Source organism: Thermobia domestica, chromosome 1 (assembly GCF_964235325.1).
Source record: "Thermobia domestica chromosome 1, izTheDome1.hap1.1, whole genome shotgun sequence".
Lineage (NCBI taxonomy): Eukaryota > Metazoa > Arthropoda > Insecta > Zygentoma > Lepismatidae > Thermobia > Thermobia domestica.
The window spans coordinates 266,677,551-266,702,667 of NC_137454.1; the positions used below are offsets into that span (position 1 = coordinate 266,677,551).

Below are 25,117 nucleotides of genomic sequence, written 5' to 3' on the forward strand. Positions count from 1 at the left end.
TATTTCGCTGGACTTTTCTATGAACTCATAGCTTCATTAGTTGCTAGTATACTAAATTTCCTATTTTGCAAGATCAAGCAGTTTTCTTACTCTATGATCTTAATTTAAAAAAAGCTTCGTTCATGGAAGTTGTTACTAACAAAAAACAAACAAACAAAAAAAAAAAAAAACTGCCTCAAACAAATACTATCCCCTCACAATAACCATGAAAAAGTTGATTTTCTATCGAAATGTGTTTGATGCTTTAAACTATAAAATTACAGCTCAGACCTCAAGAATGTGCTTTTTCTTTTTGTAAAGTTTGTTTCAATCTTCCTTTTCAATTCTGCACATGGAATGTGTTTCCTATCTTTTTGACTGAAGCAAATGAGTCCACGTGAGTGCGAAGTGAGCACGGGCTCGCACTCAATTGAGCTCACGCTCATTTCTCTCAACTGATCTTGCACTCACTCGTTTTCGCGCTCATTTCTCTCAACTGGGCTATCGCTCACTCGGGCACGCACTCACTTCTTTCAACTGGGCACGCTTTCACTCGGGCTCGCGCTCACTTTCCTCAACTGTGATTGCGCTTTCTTCAGCTTGCGATCAATTCTCCCAACTGGGCTCGCGCTCACTCGGGCTTACGATCACTTCCCTCAACTGGGCTTGCAATCATCTGGGCTCGCGCTCACTTATATCATTGGGGCTCGCGCTCAGTTGTTGAGCCCGAGCCCGTTTGAGCGGCAGATGCTGAGCTCACGAGCGCCGGACTCGCGAGTTTGGACACCTATGATCTCGCTACTCTCAAACATATGTATCGTCTGCGAGAAAATTATCAAAAACAGACCTTTCAAATTCACCTCTCCGTATATTAATATAGCTCAACATGGTTTCGTGTCAAATAACTCTTGCCTCACTTACCTTAGTAACGTGCTTAACCATGCTGTAAATAGTGTTTCCAACAATCCACAACTTGACACCATCTATTTCGATTTATCTAGTGCCTTCGATTCCATTAACCATTCTTATCCAACTTACGAAATCTCCAATAAATTCAGTGTTCATGAGACACTGTTATCTTTGTTGAATAGCTACTTACAAGGTCGCCCCAGAGTCGTCCTGGTGGAATCGATTTCTAACCCTTTACGTGTAACATCCGGAGTAGCACAGGGAAGCGTATTTGGACCATTCTTATTCATATTCTACATGAATGACCTGACTAGTCGCTTCAAATCAAATTCTAGCAGAATCCTATTATTTGCAGATGGCTTCAAACTCTTCCGAGAAGTTAACAGTATAGAAGTCTCCGAGCTTCTTCAAAACGACATTGATAATTTTTCCTCCTGGTGTAACACATGGCTCCTAAAAGTTAATCCCGTTAAGAGTAAATCCATAACATTTCCCCTGAAGAAAAATATTGTACACACTTCATACAACATAACTGGTTTGCCCATCACGCGAGTCAATAGTCAAAAGGATCTCGGTGTTACGTTTGACACAAAAGTAACTTCCACAGAACATATAAACGTTATCATTAAGCATTTGATGCGTCTTCTAGAACTTCTGTCAGATTAACAGAAATACGGAACATCTCTTTCCTAGCAACTTTCTACAAGACAATTTCTCCTAAATTGGAATTGTTTACCTATCGGCAATAGTACGCTTTAGAGTACCTCGAACACATGCGATGACAAAACACGAACTATTACAAACACTAAATATTCAACTACCTGACACTTGTCATAAAATTAATGACCTGAGATATTTGTATAAACTCACACATAGTCAACTCAGGTCCAAAACGTTACTCTCAGAATTGTATTTCCGAATTCCCTTCAGACAAACACGTAACACACACCTTTTTCATATAGTACGACCTAGACTTTCAATAGTTCAACGTTCTCTGTTTTACTGGCTTCCTAAACTATGCAACGAAATGTCACATACATTCGTAGACTTATTTAATTCTGAAATGCATTCAGCTCCGCACCACGACGTCATTCTAGTCGATAAACTTAAGTCAACTATTGTCAACCTTTCTTGTTATCCCTTACATGTTATTTTATTATTATTATTATTGTATTATGTTATCATCTCTTAGATTTGTTAGATATTCCAGTGTAAACTGGCCCTCAGCTGTATCTGGAATCATGTTGGTAAATAAATAAATATTTTCGTTTTACGTGTCAATTTGAAATTCGTAATAATCTGACAAGGAGCCAAGAACACACTATTACGTAGCACAAACTCAGTTGCCCGGGTATCGGACCAAGAATCCCTAACTGAAGCTAAATGCTCTACCATTGAATCACCGTTTCCTCAAATTATAGTTCTGGAAAACATACTTTCATTTCCATTCCCTGGACCAAAAAAAAAAAAAATAAATAAATAAATAAAATAAATAAATAAATAAATAAAATAAAAAAAATAAAAATAAACTGTGACGTTCAGAGCCTTCAGTTATAAATGACTGTAATAGAGGTTGTGAGGGAATTGGTGGGAGGAGACATGAAAACCCCGAGAAAGCCCACGAACACGATATTATGCACTGCAAACTTACATATGCCCCGGGATCTACCTCGAATCCCTTGCACCCGAAGCTTTTAAATTGAGCCTCGTGTCCTTCAGGCATACTTTCGAAGGGGGGAGATCTCCTTTTGCTACACATTACTGAAGTGAACTTAATCAAACGATATAACGTTTCAATTAATTGTAAATTACTTGAAATCTATTTGTTGTAAAACAAAATTAATTGCTGTTTCTGAAGAAGATTAAAAGTTCCTTTATGACATTATGCTGCCCATCAATCTTTGGGCAACAGTTTTCGCATAATTGTTATTTAAAATTTGTGCGAACTATCCAATTTTTAAGCAGATGTTTATTTATTTATTTCATTCTCTTTTTCACAGTGTTCCTAATAATAACATTAGCTAGTAGCAGGGAATATTGCGTTCTTCATACCTAGTTTTATACTTGACATGATTCTTGTTAAAATTCAGAGGTTTTTATTTAGTGTAGCGTCGGGAAGAACCCTGAAAATTTCTGAAAATGATCACAGGTATCAGTTGTGTTCGATAAATATGAAGTATTTTATCGAAAAGAAGACAGACAGAATTCTGAATATTTTTCTAAACAAGTGATAAATATGTTATATATATATATATATATATATATATATATATATATATATATATATATATTCTTAAATTTTCGTATCATGTTTGAGTATAAACTGAATTAAGAAATAATATTTTAATTTCAATAGTATCCTTCACCAGAGTGGGATACAGTCACACCGGAAGCGAAAAATCTGATCAACCAAATGTTGACAGTAAATCCTGCAAAGAGGATAACTGCTTTAGAGGCTCTAAAGCATCCCTGGATATGTGTAAGTCTTTCATTGTTTTTACAGCATTAGAAGTTTATTTTAAAGATATAATGGCCATGTCTTTTTGACACCAAAATCGCAAATGCTTTAAGGCAGTGGTTCTCAACCCTTTTTTGACTGACGACAAACTTTACTGAACACGCGCGACAGCATAACACACTCGTTTGATTTTTATTAATAACACTACAAATTGCATTAGTAAAACCTCTTAGCACTGTTGCTAACATTGCAGGCGTTGACATTTACAGCCTCAATATTGATTTTAACTAATTATTAAGTGCTTCATGATTTTTAAATTGTAAATTTTCGCGACACATCGAATAGAACTACGCAACACACTAATATGTGTATCGTACCTATTGGGAAACACTGCTTTAATGTTTATATTTATTATTCTTTTTCCAAATTTTGCATTTATGCTATAATTACTGAATCATTTTGGCCAAACAATAGCTGTGTTTAAAACTTTATTTCACACAATGAGATACAAAAGAAAATATTTAATTACAGTAATGTTTAAAAAAGAAAAAAGGATAAAAGAAAAATAAATCTCTTTTTTATATAACAAACTACCAGTTACTACAACTTACAGACCTTCTTAATCATTTACTTACTAGTTTAACTAATATTTTTGTCCTACAGATTTTTTATAAGAACAGAAATATATCTTTTTTTCTTCTTTCTTTTATAGCAACGAGAACGCGTTGCATCTGTTGTTCACAGACAAGAGACGGTGGATTGCTTGAAGAAATTTAATGCACGACGTAAATTAAAGGTAACGACTTATATATATATAATAGTAATAGATAACTTTTGTAATATATGTATTATGCAGATAATGACTTTTGGTAATAGGTAGGTAGAAAGAGAAAGAAAGAAAACTGGAGTAGGAGAAAGAAAAGAAAGTACGTAGAAACAGAAATTGATTGTAAACTATGGTTATTACGGATTTGGTAAATTATACCGTATGAGTTTATTTATAAGATTCTTACTATACGAATTAAGAGCAAGAAGAACTGCATAAATACTGTTGTCAACATTTATCCGCCGAGAATATCTTTGTAAGTTTAACTAGAAACACTGAATCATAAAATAATAGTACAGTAGACTTTCCATAATAAGGAATAATTTCCAAACCTGAACTATATTTGTTGCGTTAGTCAAAATTTTGTTCGTGAAATCCGAAGTTCGTTGATTCGCGATCCGTTAAGTCGGAAGTTTACTGTTATAATGCTAATCAAGATAAGAATTTCACTTTTGGAATTTCATTTCTGGAAAACTTTGCATTCCAATTCCTCTGACACAATACCATTCTATCTTCCATTGTTTGTAGAAACTCTTGAACCTTGCTCTCTTATATACTTACCACATTTCCAGAAACAAAAATTCTATTCATCCCAAAATCCTCTATCGCAGACGTCTACCTCGCATAACCTTCAATACAAGTACTGAGACTTTAGCACCTTCCCTGTTTTGGTGCTAAAACTAAAGGCAAATAGTTACTATTCTCGACACCAGCTTGAAATTTGAACACACACAATCTATAATATATCTTTCTAGTGTTATGTTGTCCGTCCTGATATTTCATTCAGACTTGAATCTGGTCACATGCTCTTCCGTTTAACATTCAATATTGCGCTGATAGTGGCAAATGGCTTAAGTCTCTAATATTCTTTTTTCTTCACTTCTACATTCTCTTGCGACTTTCCGGTGTTGAAAACTGAAAATCTTCACGTTTTTTTTTTTAATATATCCATATTGTAAATATAATGATTATTATTTCGGTGAAGATTTTGGAGGATTAAAAATCTGCTTGAAATTTACAACTAACTCAGCAACCGAGAACATTCATTGAATGTGTTGATAGACTCATTGAATTCATCTACTATTTCTTAAAACTCTGTAACGAAGTTTCAGGCTTCACCATTGTACATCAGGAACACAAAGCATTCTTTATCCAATATTCGCTCCTTTTCCGAGGATTACACCGAATAGCATAATATCCTCCATTGATTTTATTTCATTATGGACCAATATTTCAATCATACATGGTCTCAGTTACTTTGAAGAGTTCTTGAAAGGGCCTTTAAATCTGGTGAATGAACACAAGGCTCAAAATTTTCAGGCAAATTCCAGGAGCTTTTAAACATAGTGTCAAGTATAAGGATATTAGCTGTGTAACTCTGGTAAGAAACACTAAATTTGGGGATATGATATAACAAATCATCCCAGGAGTTTGAATAACAAATATTTAGAACTGAGATACCGAAATCGGGACCTGGGTTGATTTGTGAAATAAGATCCAGCACATTTATAGAAAACGGACTGTGATGTGAGAAGAGAGAGAAAAGTAAGAGAATGGGATTAAAGTAAGGGCAGGATGCATTTACACAGTACCTTAACGCATTGACGGGATGATTCTTCATTGATAGTCCTCTCTGTGTAGCGGTGTCGGTGATCTGGAAAAGTGCGATGAAGGCAGTGACAGTGGCAATATTTAGATATTGGAGACCAGAATAATCAGAACATAATTCTTCACAACGAATAAAATAAAATGAAATGTCTTTCGAATGATGAACACATAATTGCCTCCAACGATTTATACTTACGACCTTACACGTGCAAGCTCTTAACATACGCAAAATTGTGACGACGAAAAGATAATGAAATACTGAGACTTCCTTACATATTGACATGACCCTCAATTCTGTTAATCAACGACGGTCAATGAGTTCATTGATTCGATGATGTGCTAATAAAGTTTTTTCTGTATATAGAAACGTCATGACAGGTGACATTAGGAATGTGGACAAGAGAGAAAAACAACCTGTTGGTTTATTTCCATTACAAAATACAAAAAGAAAACGACTAATGTCTGGAAGTGAGAAGAAATATTCGTTGTTTTAAAAGAAATGAAAGTTTAAGAATAAACTGTTTCTGATTGAATTATTGATATCTCAATATCTGTCACTTCAAATAAACTTAATCAAATATGCAACATATTCAAAACAGATGATTGTTATTAATACACAGTTAATATCTTCCTGTACATGTCGATCATGTCCTTTTCACAATAGAGTCTAGCCGACTCCGTTCAGTTGCTTTCCCTTTGCTCTTGTTACTGTTACTGATAGTCAATTCGAGTGTGAAATGGTTTCACATGCTGTGTGTGATATTTCATTAAATAAAGGAATAAGAAACGCTATGTGCAAATTAAGTGTCCTGTTGTAGATACTTGTGTGCCCCTTCTTACACCAACATGTTATGGGGTCTCTGGAACAAATTCTCGTCTCTGTCAGCTGGTTTCGATTCACAGATGTCTTTCCGTAATACGAACCCACAGCTAACTAGTATTAGCTGTACATACTTTTCCTAAACGAAAAGATCTACGTAAAATCCATAAACCCACAACCCAGGAAGACTTATTATTTCGTATATTGATGAAAAGCCTCAAGAAACAAATCTTTCCATTCTTCACCTCTTTCTCAGTGCCTCCAGTCCCATGTCTAAGCTTTTCATCACAGTTCAACGTTACAATCACTTTTAATACATTACTTGATTCATTATCAAACACTACCCTTAGGGACATAACTAGAGGCTTGCGGGCACCTGGCAAACTTTTATGGTGATCCTTCTCTTTCAGTTTTTGTAACTGACGTTTGATATCCTTACAGATTTCACAATAACTGAAATACTTTTAAACCCCGTATATATATATATATATATATATATATATTCAGGTTAACGCTTCTGTCGAAGTAATATTGTACAACATATTCATACCTTAATGATAGAACGTACAACGTCCTTCCGGCTGGACGTAATGTCCTGAAAGCCCTACTATGTTTATCTATAAATTAGAGTACTTTGCGTACTTCAGCAGGACAGAAAGTTCTCCTGGTGGAAAGAGCATGAACTCTAGTTGCAGCGCAGAAAAAATCATGTTGGTATGACTGGCAGGACGGCGACTCTGTACAAAAATCCATCCGAAAGAGACTTCCAGAAGGACGTAGGCGTGTACGTTCTATCATTAAAATTCCCTTCTTACTTTTACTACGGCAAAATTGCGTATTATTTCTTCGAAGTCCAGCTTTTTTAATCCAGGACTTCTCAATTTAACTTTCGACTCCAAGGACTCGAAAGAAGTGTTTTTTTTTTTTTTTAATCCATAATGTTCCCAAAATAGGTTTCTTAATTATTTTTTAAGCTTGGAAAATTAGGTATCCCTACTAGCATTAGTACTAGAAACGATCAGAAAAATGAAAACTTTAGATTTCCGAAAAACTGAATGAAAGGACATGAGTTTTTGAGTGAGTTAATACCATGTGTTTAATCCCTTTAATGTTAAGAACATTATGTAGTTTCTTGAATATGTACTGTACGTAATAAAAATTGTACCCTCTCATGGATGGACCCTTTCTTCTTATGTGCCTCTGAACATTTGCCAGTCTCCAACAATCCTATAGTTACACCTCTGACCACCGTAGATTCCGTAGATGGGGATCCATTGTACCAATGATCCCTTCAATCATGATCTCGTTTGCATGAAGACTTCCTAAATAAAAATCCTATACGTTAACAATTTCCTGTTTAATTAACTCAGTCTGACCTAACCATGACTTCACATTTGAAAATAGCTAGTATCTGCAAATTAAACTCTTCACGTCCACTCCCAGAAGCTTTTACGTTATTATGACGAATCTTCTGTATATAGGTAATTATTATAATTTAGTACTAAAAATTCACTGAAATTGAAAGTTTGAAAATTAAGGAGAGCTCGAGAATTGCGTGTGTCGTATGTGACATATTGGCTCTGCAACAGGGGCGTAAATAAGGGTCCCGCAGACCCCGCATTGCGGGAGGGCCCCAAGCCATCAGGGGCCCCCAAATCATAAAATGGGACGTAGACAAGGGGCCCCACCCCACACTGTCTGCGGGAGGGCCCCCAAGCTTTTAGTTACGCCACTGCTCTGCAAGCATACACTTCAGTTGTCTGAAAGGAATATATTTATTTGTAAAAGAAATGTAGTAACATCAAGTTACAGCAGCATATAGAGAGACATATATTTACGGACTAATTTTACATAATCCAATTTGCACTAATATCCTTTCAGTGTTGAAGTTTTACAGAAATTTCAGTTTACAGTAACATAATTTTACAGACTTAGTAGTATATCATACAGAAGTAGCTGTATTTCGTGGTGCAAATTGTAGTAGTTTACAGTAACATTGCTTTACAGTTGAAACGTTTACAGTAACATCATTCTACAAACTTTACACTGGTAGTCACTGCATTTCGTGTTAGACTTGGTAACAGTTTCTACCAGATACCAGGCACAAGTGAATTTTGCATATGCTACATATCACACGTGCTTGGAACCAGGCATACGACATCTGTGGTTTTCTCCGTTTTCTATAGTTTCAGGCATGTGTTGGGCAGCAGACTTCCTCTTAGTTCGACTTGGATGAAGGGTTATCGCTTTCCTTTTATCTGTAATAGTGTTAAGAGTGTGGTTCATCACTGTCACTCAATTCTTTTGCGGAGCCCTGCTCTTGGTGAATTAACCATTCAGCAATTACAGATAGTCCATGGCCTGTTCCTTGGCATTGTGGCTCTCCATGTACGCAGTCTAAGAGTTCTAATAACGTAAAATATCGGTCTGTGTATATCTGAGACCCGAGTTCAAAAGATTCTGCCAGCCGCAGTAGAACCTTACCTTCAAATTTAGGAAAATCATGAAATCCAAGTATGGTATGTCCCTTTCCTTCGTAGAGGAAGAAGTCTAATGACAGACCATCAGGAGCATAAATCACAAAGTTTTTTTTAGACCGCATGGGTTGGGTTTTCCAGGAACATATTGGCAAATTCGAGTATGCCTCCAAAATGGAATCATCTGTTCATCAATTTCAGTTTTTTGTGATCTAGGATTCTGCAAGCATCCCTCTCTCACAATCGCCAACAAAGTTCGAATCTTCCAAAAATTGTTCTCAGATCTAACGTCTTCCGCTACACGACTTTCAAATTTGAACTTTTGACGGAATATCTACTCCTAGATATTTTGTTAGAAATACCAGGCACTCTCGTTCGGTCCTCCCAATATGTTTGTATTCTCGGGTACTCCAAATATGACATAACAATTAACACACCGAAGGAAGATCTTATTTGTTTGGGTGTTGTGTTCAATGATTTTCCCAAACGACTTAGCGACATTTGGTTCGTGCTTAGGGAAATAAGATAAAAAATGTAACCTGGTATATATTTCACAAAATAATCTTCTGGGTGTTTCTTCTCACCGATCCTCTTGATACAATGGAGCGGGTGGAAGTATTTCAGTCTTCGGTATGGCGTCATGGAGAAAGCCTCTGATTTTGTTGCGCTGAAGTGCTCGCAATCTGGTGACCGGAAGTTTCCCCTTCATCCTCAGATAAATCACTGTCAGATTCTGGTAAGTCTATTCCTTTTCCAGAGCAGTTTGCGGTATGTAAACATCATCAGCATCGACACTTTCAAAATCTTTAACTTCTGAATCATTACCGTCAACTTACAATTCAGCAAGAACATCCTCTGGTGACACTGCAAAGGGAAACGTGCAACATTAATAATAACAATAATTTGTTCAATCGACTACAAAATATTTTCATAAAACCAATTATTTTACATACACCATTCACAAACACAAATGCACACAGGTGCCTCTCTTTAGTGTAGTGGATAGCACGTTCAATTTCTGTGCACGTGGTCCTGGGTTCAATTCTCGGTGGGGGAATTCTTTGAACGCATTGGTACGGAGTACACTTTTAAACTGTAGATTCCGTCCTATACAGCTGTTATTTCAATGAAACAAACGCACACACGTGGATTGGGTATGATTTCTAATAAGTACTAAAATGAAATGTAAGAAAGGGGGCAAATCCAGACACAAAATTTGGAAGGCAATCGTTCAGTTTCTTTTTTTTTGGGGGGGGGGTCGGTCGATAAAATATTAAAATCAAGATCTTCAATGCTGGGATGCATATTATTTTCTTTTTTGTGTGTGGGAGTTTGATAGCTCAGGCCACCCAATGGACATCTCCCTGGAATAAAAGTAATATCTAATACTTCATCTAATTTATCATATCGTTCTTTAAGCTTTGTTTATCGTGCTTTTCTTTAAACTTTGTTAACATGAACGAAGGAATACATGAAGAGTAGTACATTTTATGTCAGATTGACTGTTATAACTTCTGTACCTAATGAGAGCCAACCCACATGATTAGAAACACATGATTAGAAAACAACCCACAACATCCACAAAAATACGTTCTCCAAAAGAAAGTCTTCGAACAAACCCTTGTCATTACATTTCATAACGGAAATAAATGCATAATACAATGTATAAAGAGAACAAGTAACTTCTAATAAAATACTTACAGGAACTTTTCCATTTTCAAGCACTACGTCACAAAGAATACACGACTCCCGGCAATACTGCTTTCTATGCAACAGACTGCTATTGTGCTTCCTCTGACATCTGTCGTTGGTGAAATAAAACATTACGCTCCTGGCATCGGAGCTAAAGCTTACTGAAATATGTTACATTTATGTGTCGCATACGACACACAGAACCTGAAGAGGTTAAATAATTTCATAGACAGTCACATGACACTCGTCATGCATCAGTCTATTCATCGGGTGACTGGAACGACAAATTACTGCTCATCATAATTTTAAACGTTCATCTGGTTTCTGTTCATAGGCATTATTTCCTTAATATGGACTCACAGCCAACTAATACTAGAATTATAAAGGTAATCAAGAAAGTTCTGTCGCTTTTTCACCCACGACCTTCGAACATCGGTATGTCACCTAAGACGTACATGGAAAATAAAAAATAGTCCCCATCAGCATCGACGACCTTCTGCCAACGCTCTATAAGGCCATGGATTTCATCGCGATAGAACTTGGTGGGCTGTGAAGCGAAAAAGGTATCAAGTGCATTTTGCACCTATACTAGGGGTTTGATCTGGCGTCCTCTATGGTGATTGTCCAAGGAATGGAACAGGTGATAAGCGGACGGTGTAATGTTTGGGAAGTATGGCGGATGCGATAGTGTTTACCATCCAAGGCGTAGAATGGTGTGCCGGGTCATCCTAGACACGTGGGGCTTAGTGTTGTCCTGTAACAGGAGGACCCCTTTGCCATTCATATTAAAAACTTTATTTTCACGCAATATTGACTAACATACGTTTTTGTCGAGATTTAATAAAATTTATCGGCGCCTTTAAGATTCACAGCTAAAATTTTACAACGTAATAATTCAGTTATGATTCTCTCTGACCACTCGACAGGGTCTGCCTGGCTAAGTTTTGAAGATACCTACCCACAATGAATTATTTGTTTTCCACCCCGAGATGAGGCCGGAATATAGAATACAAGGTTAAAAATTCAAAATAATAAAGAATGGGATTTACCAAAATTGCTTACTCCGAGCGTTAAAGAAATGTTACATTACCCAAAATATATAAAAAGGGGTGGGGGACCTCATCTCAATGACTTGGTATATGTCTTTGCTGGTTTTTCCATTACTTTGGAAAAGAAAACATCAACGGCCATCTGGAAGTCGCATAGCTGATCACAGATGCCTGCTTATATCGTATGAAACAAGTTTTTTTTTTTTTTTTTTTTTTTTTTTTTACATTTCTTGAACTCGCTCATTCAATAACACATAAGGATTTTGTAAATTTACCAATGCTAATTCCAACACATCGGATGAACACAGATTTTTACAGTACAGAAAATTCAAATATTTTTCAACTTCCAACAATTTTTCCGAAATTTTGTGTATTCGTTGGTTATTACTTCTTGATTGAACCTTTTGAGATAAACATATTGGTATTGTGGTTAATGCGTTGCAAAGAACAGTTTCAACACTACTTTCTAAATCTGAATTTTTAAATTCGCTTGAAATCATGTCATGGTATTTTTGAGAACTACGTTTTACAGCTAAATCTAACCAAATCTTTCGAGTTTGTTTCGTAGGTTTCCACACCTTAAGTCGATCTACAGAATGTGATCCAATTGATTTACCAGTTAAAGGATCTAACAATTTACCAATTTTCTCAATTTCTAATTTTTATACGGTTCAAAAAAAGGAAATTTTAATTTTGTTTATTATCATTATTATATATTATTCTTTTTATTTTTTTTATAATATTCAGGAATTTTGAATTTTATTCCAAAAGTACTCTTCTTTCCTGTGCAGTCAAATGTATGAATAACAATACTCAATTAGATGTTATCTACTTTGATCTCTCGAAGGCCTTTGATTCTGTCAGTCACATTCATCTTCTTCATAAACTCTCCAATAGATTTAATGTACATGGCAAATTTCTCTCTCTAATCACAAGCTACTTGAAGGACCGTAAACAGAGAGTTGTTCTTTCAGGGGCGACTTCTAACCCCCAACCCGTGATCTCAGGGGTGCCTCAGGGGAGTGTACTTGGGCCTCTACTGTTTGTCCTGTATATGGATGATCTCTACACGCACTTATCAGCTCAACCTAGTGGCCTTCTGCTTTTTGCTGACGATTGTAAGTTATCCTGTAGAGAAATATCGTGTCTCCATGACACAATTGCTCTACAGGAAGACATAAATTACCTTACAGGCTGGTGTGAAATGTGGCACTTAAAACTCAACAGTAAGAAATGTGACAGTATTACTATTACTTTGAAAAAGTCTCCTGTTCCCTCCACATACCATATCAACGATTCCACTATCACACATTCTGCTAGTCATAACGATCTTGGTGTCATCTTTGATTCAAAACTCACCTTCTCTGACCACATCTCCTCAATACTAAATAATTCAATGCGCATGTTGGGACTTCTTTATCGATTCACCGAACTACGCACTGTTTCTTCATTAGCAACTTTTTATAAGACTTTAATAGCGCCCAAGATCGAATACTGCTCTCCCATATGGGCCATGGCAGCACCTACACATCTCTCCAGACTTGATTCTGTTCTCAATTTCTTCATTGCTATAGTCCGATTTCGTGTTCCTGCACTTCGAATATTATCTAAGAAGGAGCTCTTGCGACATCTTAATATTCAGACTCCTGAAGTACGCAGAATTATCTCTGACCTGAAATATCTACATAAAATAGTTAATGGAACCTTAAGATCGGAAATATTACTTCAGGAACTATCCTTACGTGTCCCTTCCCGCATCACTCGGAATACCCACCTATTCCATCTTGCCCGTCCTAGGTTGGCTGTCATACAGAGGTCTCTTTTTTATAGAATACCAAACAGTTATAATCAAGTAACAACTGATGTGAACATTTTTTCGAGCTACCCAGTGTTTGAAAGAGCAATTAAACGAGCTTTGACGGAATAGTTTTACTTTTACACTCTTTTTTTTCTATGTTGTTGTTATTGTTGTCTTGTTTTTTTTTCTTTCTTTTGTTAGCATGTCCCTGTGTAAAATGGCAAAGTTATGCTGTATCTTGGAAATTATTCAATAAATAAATAAATAAATAAATTTAATAAACGTATCTTCGCAATTGCCTATGTGTTTTCTGCAACAAATATTCACTTTAGTAAACACTAGCTTTCCATACGCGTATGATTTTTCACCGTCAATAATGACATCTAATTGCATATTGGCAGAAATTTTAACTTTTGACCTACCACATTGCTTCACTAACTTACGGTTTCCACGTATTTTGTAATTAGATTTACTGCACTTATTTCCTTTTAAATTTTTGTTACGGGAAATTTTCTGCCTGATTTTGTATGAAACATTGAATTTACTTTTGTGATCGACCTGGTTTTTCATTTTCCCTGTGTGATTACGCGTAGGTACTGTTACCAGATGTTCGGGCCACCTAGCACAAGTTCGTTTGACTAACCTGACTTTTGCTTTTTTCTCGCATTTGTTTTGAATTTTCAACGCTTTGCTACTACGCAGTTTTTTCACCTGATTTTTAAATTTTTCAAGGACACCATCTTGATTTTTAACAACTAATTTCTGCATGTAGTTTCCTTTCGCATTGACTTTTGACTTTTTGAACAACTTACAAGGCTTACTAGATTTTGACTTTTCATTTCGCTTTTCACTTACATTTTCTAATCGTGGTTTCTCTGGAGTGATTACATTGCTCTTTTTATTACTACTTGCCACCATATAATTGCCTTTGTGCTTACATTGGGTTTTCTTAACATTCCTACGGACAAATCTTGAAATTTTCTCAAAAGATCGCAAAATTCTGTGCATGCTTTTTACCTTTCGTTTTAATTTACTCAATTTTTGTTTCTTACCGTACGTATGCTTACCACGCTGTGACCAATATTTATACTTCCTAACGGATTTACTTAAAATATACTGCAGCTTACCAAAACTATTTTTACAACTTTCAACTTGTTTGCGCCATGATGTTTCACTAACATTATTTTCATTGATGCTACAAGTGCGTGAACTGATTTCATCATTCATTACACATAATTCGGGTGCATAGAAAACAATAAAAACTTATGCGCTTGAAATTCGTAACATACACATTTGTTACTACCAAGTGGGAACTGTTACCGCTGTTTTCCCTGTTGTCAATCTGAACCATAACTATGTTCACGAAGTACGAACATATGTCATTACTTGGAATACATGCTAACCTATCTGTTTGTGACGTGTTTTGGACGCATCCTAGCTCCATTAAATTCAACATATGACTAATGAGTAAAGAGCGCACTCTCTTGCCTCTATTCATTAATATTACTACATTAGTACAATTACACGCACAAAACCTATCAGTGCACTTTCCTCCGTAACATGACAAATATTTTATGTTCAACACATCTATCTGCTGTTTAGACTTCGAATGAACATTAGGCCTACTTGACCTAACAGTTTGGCTAACTAAACCTTTACCTTTATGTAACACTGGCTGACTACTTATTTCTTTAACAGTGCAAGCGCTAGCAACAACTGACTCATATATAACCTTTTGGCACCCTTGTTCTACATCTACACAACTAAACTTTTCAATTGGCGCTTCGATTGGTTCAATTTTCTCAAATACTCGGTCCCCCTTTTCTTCACATTTACCCCAAATTTTTTTCTTTACTACTTCTACTTGTGCCTGGAGTTTATTCTTAATCTGTCTTTTTGTTGCCTCTGATATTTCTGACATCTTATTTTCTAAAGACTCACGCATTTTATTGGTTTGTTCATTCACTTCAAGTATTTTTCCTTCCAAAGATTCATTAATTTTTTCTATTTTGTTTTCTAAAGATTCGCGTAAATTTTGCATTTCTTTGTTAGAAGCAACAATTTTACTTTTTAAGGACTGACGTACATTATTAGTTTGCTCAAGTAAAACTTGCATTTCGTCTTTGTTTGCTTTAATTGCATCCAGCAATAACTTAACGTTACTTTCATCCATTTTGCACAATTATGTAAAAATTTTAAACACGAGTCAGAACTTACCTTGTACCTTTATGTTTCTACGCATGAATCACTACTTTAACGGTGCAGGAATTCTGTGTCTGTTTGCAGCGCCATTCTTATGACACGATGGGGTTCAATTCCTGCTTGTCCCTGTTCGGGAAGACATTCTTATGACACGATTGGATCGTGTCTCTGTTTGGGAAAGCCGTTCTTATGACAGGAAGGGTTTGATTCCTGTCTGTCCCTGTTCGGCAAAGCCATTCTTATGACCGGTAAGGTTCGTGTCTTGTCTGGTACGCCTATCTGGTGACCCAACTGAGTATGATTCTTTCATTCGGACACTAAAGAGTTTCATTTACAGTGGGTCTAACTGATGGAACGGAATGAGAAACTCCTTTCTGTATAGTAGTGGTTAGAGGTTGTGGGGCGAATTGCACCAGATCACAAGTCAAGACGGGTTCGATCCAAGCTGATATATGCGCGTACCCACCCTCGGTGACACGCCCACTTCGCATCCATATAATTTTACAACACCAAGTAAAATATTCTTACCGTTCCAGTAGTGATTTGCGTATGAAACTGGTATGAAACAACTGAAATAAAATACATATATGTAATTGATTTACTAAAGCACAGACATTATACATGTAACATACATACTTACTTCTGTATGTTGATTGATATGTATATTATTGATACCTTTTGAAGTTTTCTATTTTAGATTTTTCCTTTTATCATTTTAACATATTAAATTTAAGCCCATGAATTTTTATTGGAGAATAAAAAAAATAAAAAAGGAATTTCGAAAAATTAATTCAGAATTATATGTTATGTCGACGAAGCCGGCTCATTGCGTAACAAGAGACATGATTACTTTGCACATATTGCTCTGAACACTGATTCACACAACACTTCGATTTTGGAGATTTCAGAAGAAAGGGGGGGGGGGGGGTCAGTGGATTTTTTTGGAGGGCAATCCTTTGAGATTCTTCTTCCCATTTTTTAGACTTTCTTGATTAGCTCCAATTTCCATTGTCCGGCTGGGTAGTCGACCGTAAACTTAATTATGGTGCCACTGATTAACAATCTAAGAAGTTAGTTTTTTCACTTGTCTTACCTACATTACTTCATCACGAATATAAGTAAAATTCAATAATAGATTTTGGTTTTTGTTCTTGAATAGCAACATTGGCAATGAACTGAGACAACGTGGTTTTCCTTAATCTCAGATAAGTTAAGTTGTTTTAATGCATTTTCGTTGAAATTCACTTTAACTTACGTAGGTAACGAAATAACATAAGTTCCACAATTCACTGATACATATTTTAGCACAATAACATAAATGATGACCAAATTATCGATGGATTTCCTTGGTAAGTTGTTCACATCATCTCTTTTTGATGGCGTCCATTCGCACAATAGTTCTCGCGCCTTCTCTTTCTAGCGTCTGTATGCTTACGCTTGCGATGACAGAGAGAAATTTTAATAATATCTATAGAAATGTTTTTTACAAGAAATATATATATCGAAAAGTGTTAAATGTATTCACCATTAGAATTATATATTTAAAGTATTAGAAATAGTAAACATATTCTTCGATTAAACTAGATTTCAAGGGACTATTTTTTATAAAGTCACAACCACGTCTCATTCCTTTGTACGATGAACAAAAGATATAAGTCACCATTCACAGTACTGCCAACTCATTGAAAGAGATAAAACTAACAAAGTTTGCGTCGACGTATAATCCATGGAGCCTTATTCCACTTCAGCCAAGAGTAACTGGGAAAATTAAAATGAAATGGGAGTGAGGGGGGGGGGGGCACACGCTCACAAGAAAAGCTTCTCTCGCAAAAAAAGAAAAGAAAAAAAAAGTGAGCAAGTACTTGTAGGCAAATCCTATGTTACAGTAAGTTTCTGTCAAAAGATTTTACATACACAAAAGTCTGTAGCAACAAGCACAACTCCTGACATGAACGAATACACTTTTTCTTCAGAGTGAAGTCATCTGGAGATATATATTTGGTTTCAACCTCCTCTTCTAATTCCATTACATCATTTTCATCTAAAGGGGACTGTTTCAGTTTCTCCCATGATTAGCTAAACTGGCCAGTTCCGTTCTTAATAGATCTGCTGTGATATTCGACTTAAAATATGCCAATGTCTTAGCTAAATGTTCAAGTGCAAGTGGTTGAAGTCCTCTGCTTCTAATATCTTGGAAACATTTTGGATCAAGATTAGCTAGACCAACAAAGAAAGCACTATTGTTCATATCAAACTGCCTTGATAAGCTTGTGTTTACTGTGCCTACAATAACATTCAAAACGTGATATTTATAGGCGTCCTCTGGATCGGATACAAGTTCATCAGGTGCTAATTCTTCAGGCATCATTTATATTTTCATTCGTCTTTTTTGTGAAAGAATAGTAGTAACATCAATGATCACATCTTCTTCTTCAATTAATATACCTTTAGCCCATTCAATGAATTCTTTTGCTTCAATCTTGATTGTTTCAAAACATTCTCTAAGTTCCTGTACCTTTTTGGAAGTCACTTTTACCATGTTGAATGCTTTCATTATATCCAAACTATTCGTTTGTAAATATTTAGACAGAGTTGATATGTGAAAAAAATGTACAAAAAATAAATAAATAAATAAAATTTTAAAAATATAATATAAACGCCGTCAAAATATTTTCAAATTTGAGTAGGGACTCTTTATGTGATGCTGCTTTTCGTGTAGTGTCTGGTGGTATTAGATTGTGTCAAGTGTTACAAACAGAGTAATTAAGACAGATGATTCGATGTTGCCTTTTGATCCGAAAACGTTCTTCAGAGCGCTATCCTTCGCCCACCATCTTGTTTCTCCAATGAGATTCGGTTGTTTTCGATGCTCAGCCGTTTCATTTGCGTTTTCCCATACATCCGTTCGTCAGTAAAAATCTCGTTAAAAAAAAAAACATAATTTAAAAGCCCAAATAGAGTTGCACATTGGACAGTGGCACTGATAATTTCTGCCTTCACAAGATTCAGGATGTGTGCATAACACCACATGTGCTTCTGTTCTGAATTACGAAACACAAATTCATCTGTTGTCTATTCGCAGTATTCTGAATGATGAAAAATAATTAAACGTGACTTACCGGACGATTTTTTTTTTTTTTTTTTTTAATTATACAAAAAATACCTATCTTGTTTCTTATAACTGCAACCTTCACAATGTTAATCCAAAATCCACGCTGAACATTTCGGTAACGCTTGCAAAAGAAACTTGTGGTGGGGGAATGCGGAAAAGTTACTTCGAAATGAAATGAAATGAAATCTTTGAGTTTTACGTCCCAGGATTATGCCGGTTAGGCTAAAGGAGACGGTGATTATAAGAAATGAATGAAATGGTGAAATGAAGACAGTGGGAGGAAACGGAGAAACCCAAGAAAACCCCCGAGCACGGTGTTTGTCCACCACAAAGTCCACACGGCGCGAGCTGGGATCGAACCAGGGACACCAAGCACCGGAGGTGAACGCTCTACCACTGAGCCACCGCGTCCCCTAAAAGTTACTTCGAGTGATGTCCAAAGCTGATTTCACGGACAAGAGAACAACCACACGTGATCCATATTAAATTTTCGTGCACTTTTACTCCTATTTGACGTCTTAAACATCAAGTAACTAGTAATTTCCACACTTGTACACAAATTTACAAACGATTTTTTTTAAAAAACCGAATCGCTCTTCTCCGAAACTCCAACATGTTCTAAGGGTTTCATCGTTTCCATCCCACGTTTACCTTCTTCCATTGACTTGAGATAAAATATTGGTATAGTCACATTATTTTTTTCTTCTTTCTTTTTACATTACAGTCCTTGCCTGAGCGTTATGTAAAATAAAGAACATTGTTGTATTTTGAAATTGGATACCTATTACCTCAGGAAAGGGATCAATTTTTGAATTGGAAATTAAGAAATTAATTATTTTGACTGTTCAATAGGCCTACATTTTTAAAATGTTTTACAGATATAGCCTACATCTTTTGATTTGGTCTTACTGTACTGTCTAAAAGTCTTTTAGATCTACCGGTCCCTTGAAACTGTAATGGACTGGCCCCTATGGAAAGCTCCACAACTCAACTATGGCCAGTCCGCCCCTGCCCACTAACCATTTTTACGTCATAGACTTTTACTTCGTAGAAATTCTTAATTTCTTTTTGATCTGCATCTGCATACATTGTTAGTTCTGCAACGCTGAAATTTCTCATTTCCATATGCGACAATACGTAGTCCATCGCGACAGTGTATTGGACCATTCCTTTCGCGTACATAATTACAAACTCATTCCAACGGACTTCTACAACTCTTGGAAAGAGACGGAAAAACATACTACATACAAACCGGAAATGTCCCTTGATTTTAATCGTCTACAGTAGAGTCCGAAAACTCGGCCTAATGTGACCTGAAGTATGGCCGAGTTTGTAAAAATGCCGGGTTTATCGGAAATAGGCTTAAAAAGAGTAAGTACGAGTGTTTCCTCAGAAAATACAGTCCTGCACTTGTATGTATTGGTTGCTTGAGAATACAACAGAGAATAAACTGCCCAATTACCATTAAACAAAGGAAAAGTTCGTACTTTATGAAGCATAGAGCCTTTACTATACATGGAAATGAAAATTAATAAATACACACTGTACAGTAATTTTCCCTGATAAAATAGACCTCAGTTTTCTTTAAAATCTTAGTATTGGTGCAGTTTTACAGCAGACCACCACACTAGGACTACCTAAGATATTCTTGATTGTATTAATTTTTAAAAACATTGATTTTAAAATTTTAACAATAACTGATAATCGATTTCGATATCATTGATAAGTGAATCTTCATTTTTATGACAAAATCACTATAGAATGTCACACAAATGTTAATTTCCTTACTCATTGTTGTCTAGTATGTTTTTCAACTTGTAAATCGAACATTTCCTTTTTTTATCAAAATATTTTGGGATTTATTTTAAATAAAAAATTTCATCCATTTTGTGTGTGAATGGGAATGAATTTAAAACACTTATTGCGTTGCCTCTTTGAATGGCAAGGCTTACCCGTTGGAACAGGAAATGTTTGCTTCTAGGGTCCCCTGATTTATTAAAGCTGACCCCAAATTTGTCAAGAATTTACTTGTTTCTTTACTAAAAACACCCATGGTTTCAGTAGCAAAAGCAATGAAAAAATGATCTTCTTTTAATTTGGAATATTTCGAATGCTTTCGTTTACTAGCTGCCTCGGCTGCACTTCCTGCTTCCTCGCTGGTTAATGTTATGTATGAGGGTGCGAAAGTGTCTACGCATGTAACATCCCACACTAGACTTTGGCCTCTATTCCAGGGAATTAAATTAATTCCGTCTGGTTTTTTGCTATCATCCCGTAACATTCCTGTTGGTTCTAAAATGCTAGGAATGTCTATGCTGGCGAGAGTTCGCTTTAATATTTGGTTTAATTCTCCATGGCGTGAAAATCTCCCATTGCTTCTAATGCAACTCAAAGCATGAAGACCTTTAGCATCCATTTGATTCTGAGATACACATGTGAATTCATGACAAATATTTATGCCAAGGCGTAAGGCTACATTTATTTGAAAGATATTATTTTCCATAAATGTTCCTATGTTTTTTGAGGGTGTAGCTTGCAACCATGCTCCGGACTCTTTCTTGTGAAGCGCTTTAAGACGGGCAGTATCAATAGGATTTTCTGAAACTATTTCCCTTTCTCTTATCTGATTTAATAATATGTCATCCCATTTCCTTTGTACTCCTTTTGTCTCTGGAATTACGTTATAAGTGTCTTTCCATATCTCTACTGCCTCTGTGAAACGGGCAATTTTAACTTCATCAACTGTGTTACGTAAAATGTTGGAGACGAGTGAAACTGCTTCATGGCACGAGGACGAAAAAGCTGGAAAGCTCAAACCAGATACTTTTCGTATGCTTAAACCACCTAGTCGTATGGGTAAACTTGCTTGCCTCCACTGACTTTCGTTTAATGTATAATTAATAATTGATTCTAAACCCCTTTTCAGTAAGTTGTCTAGCTGAAGGACAACATATGGTCTGGTCCACGTTGGAGTGGTGCCTAGAAAATATGTCTAAACAGTTTTTGGAATGCCTAAACAGTTTTTTAGAAAAAAAAATAAGCTATATGTGCAGGCAACTGTTTCAATTTGTCCATTATTATTTTCATACTATTTAAATGTTCTTCAAATTTATGAACATATCCATCCTCGTGGAGTGGCTTCCCTAGTAATGACAGCTATTGAAATGAGGAATAAAACTCAATACGTTTTCTTTTGTCTTATAATTTTTGTTTGGAAATATATTTTTTTCCTTGTATAAAGGTAACCAAGAAAGTTCTGTCGCTTTTTGTGGATGTCTGTGTTGCATTGGCCCTCACACCGTGAGTTGAATGCGAATGGAGATAAGCCGAAGGTCAGTTGTTGGTGTGGGTATATCCAACATACCACCTGGTTGTGACTGTTCAGTTACACTGTGAACTTGCGAAAGGACAGCGTGAACATGAGACCTCCACAGAGCGTCATAAGGGCGTGTGTGCTCTACGAGTTCAAACTGGGTCAAACGGCGCTGCAGCGGAGCGGAAGATATACCAAGCCTTTGGTGACGGTGTCGTGACAACGCGGACAGTGCAGCGGTGGTTTTAACAAGTTTAAGAACGGTGACGAAACACTTGAAGACGCACCACGTGCCAGAAGACCAACACATGTACAAAATGAATATCTTCAGGTAGCAATTGAGGCGAATACTGGCCGGATATGTGAGGAACTGGGATATCAATTCAGTGTGAGTGGAGAAACCATTCGGCAGCACCTCCATCAACTTGGGAAGCACTACCAGTTGGGTTGATGGGTCCCCCATGATTTGACTCCGGGCCAGAGGCAACGCGAGCAGACACCTGTGTCTTTGCTGTCTCGTCTGAGGAAGGAACCATTTCTGGACAAGGTGTTGACATGTGATGACAAGTAGGTCCGGTACGAAGCTCCGCGGCGCCGTCATCATTGGTTAGCATCCCATGAATCGGTTTCAAACCAACCAAAACCAGCACTGCACAAGAAGAAGGTCCTCTTGCGTGTTTGTTGGACTGCTCATGGCATCGTGCATCGAGAACTGCTACCAGCTGGCAGGGGCGGATCCAGGTCCAACTTCTGGGGGGGGGGGGGGGCGATAGGTTGTCATACTGCTATTTTTAAGGGCTCCAAACTTTGGGATGAGTTTTATTTATATATATAAAATAAGAAAGTCCCCCCCCCCTAGTTCCGCTCCTGCCAGCTGATCAGAGCATCAATGCAACTATGTACTGTCAGCAGTAGAGTTGTGTTAAAGAGACACTGAAAACTGGAGCAAGCACTTCTGAATCGCAAAGGAGTCCTCCTGTTACAGGACAATACTAAGCCCCACATGACTAGGATGACCCGAGACACCATTCTGCGCTTTGGATGGAAAATACTATTGCATGTCCCATGCTCCCTGGACATTGCACCATCCGATTATCACCTATTCCATTCCTTGGACAATCATCCTAGAGGACGCCAGTTCAAATCCCTAGTAGAGATGCAAAATGTACTTGATACATTCTTCGCTTCAGGGCCCACGAAATTCTACCGCGATGGAATCCTGGCCTTCCAGAACTTTGTCAGAAGGTCATCGATGCTGATGGGGACTTTTTTTTTTATCTTCCAGATACGTTCAGACTTTCTTGGTTACCTTTATAAATGAAGGCTTTGTTGAATCATGCCACATTCTTTTACGTGATAACCATGCTCGCATTTATATTTTTTTCTCCATATATCAAACCCTCTTTCATCACCACACCCTGGAAACCCATCTTCAAAAATTTCTTACTTTTCATCTTCATTTTCATGTTCTTTTTACTACATGATGACGCAGAACAATAAGAGGTTTCAGACGCACTGTTCGATTGTTCTGAAGTTTCACAGAAACAACGTGACTCTATCTCCTGCTTTATAAACTACTATACATCACTTTCTGACAACAAATTTGTTCATTTCTGGGGTTTCTTGTAAAATATACAACTTCTAAATATGTAATTATACACTGAAACAAAGAAACAAACTGAGGGAAAGCAGTTGAAAATCTTGCATTCTCGCGGCTCTCTGAGTTAAAGCATTAACCGATAGTTAATTGATGCATACCGCATTACGAACACACGCATCTAGTGCAATCATTAAATGTTGCCTGCCCACAATTTTAGAAATCAACATCTGAATTATACAATTAATGCGCTGAACGGAAAGAAGGAAATTAATATCATATTGTCATAAGTTCTTTATTCTTTTCACACTTAAAATAACAAAGAATTCTTGTGACATCCTTGATGTTACCTTGCGACACCCAAGTGTATCGTAACACTCAAGTTAGAAAACTGTCCCAAATTTTCGAAGCCTATATCCCTGAAACAAGGCGATTAGAACATGTTTACTGGATGTTTCTTCTTACTTTTGTGTGTGAAAACGATCTTCAGAAACAGCTTTGTATAAGCTATATTTTCATTAGTTGTTTTCTCTCTCTCTCTCTCTCTCTCTCTCTCTCTCTCTCACTCATTGTCTCTTACCTACGAACTTGTCACCTTAATTATCTTCCCTACTAAACACTTTCCACTTTTTACATAAATATAAATCTCGTTATGGTTCCTAACTGGAACCCTCGCAGGTATTACACTATCCTTTTTTTTCTTTCTTTCTTGTCTGCTTTCTATCCGATTTAGTATTTAATGAAAATGCTTATATTATGTTTCTTATAACTTAGTTGTCTAATAAAAATATTTTTACATTTTACCGTGTGTACTCCTACTGACGAACTCTTCCCATGAATTTTACATTTCTCCACTAAACTCTCTTCAGTTTCAAGTTGAAAACACTAACATCTGACTCTGAGCACCAAATCGGACTCTTCCCGGTTACTGACTTTGTACTTAATATTTATTTGATTCTTCTTCCCCTTGATGATGAAGTATTTATCAAGAAATTAAATATGTATTTCTTCCTTGTACTTGGGTTTTGTGATAGTTTTATTACTTTCTTGAGTGATTCATTAATTTCGTTTTAATGCCCCTTTTCAGAATCTAGGACTACATAAGTGGAACCGACTGCTTAAGGTTGATCCGAGTCGCAGCTCCAGTTTTCATCCGAAACAAGAATCTCTTCGGAATCAAAGTCGAAACTAAGCTTACAAGAATTACTCACATTAGCGCGAAGCGGCACTTCGATTATTGTGCTTCCTAACGTGAGTGCTTTCTATGAGCGTCGTTC

At 36.5% G+C, this 25,117-nt stretch overlaps 1 protein-coding gene across 24 annotated transcripts in view; it reads left to right on the forward strand.

The window, feature by feature from the left end:
• Positions 1-25,117, forward strand: part of CaMKII (Calcium/calmodulin-dependent protein kinase II) — a 1,422,941-nt gene that overhangs the window by 453,927 nt on the left and 943,897 nt on the right. For 22 of the 24 annotated variants that reach the window (XM_081726431.1, XM_081726433.1, XM_081726335.1 and 19 more), the window contains exons 9-10: positions 3,245-3,367; positions 4,059-4,142. In XM_081726431.1, the coding sequence (XP_081582557.1) occupies positions 3,245-3,367; positions 4,059-4,142 (207 nt within the window). The remainder of the gene's footprint in view (positions 1-3,244; positions 3,368-4,058; positions 4,143-25,117) is intronic. The other 2 variants (XM_081726364.1, XM_081726368.1) reach the window with 1 other exon arrangement.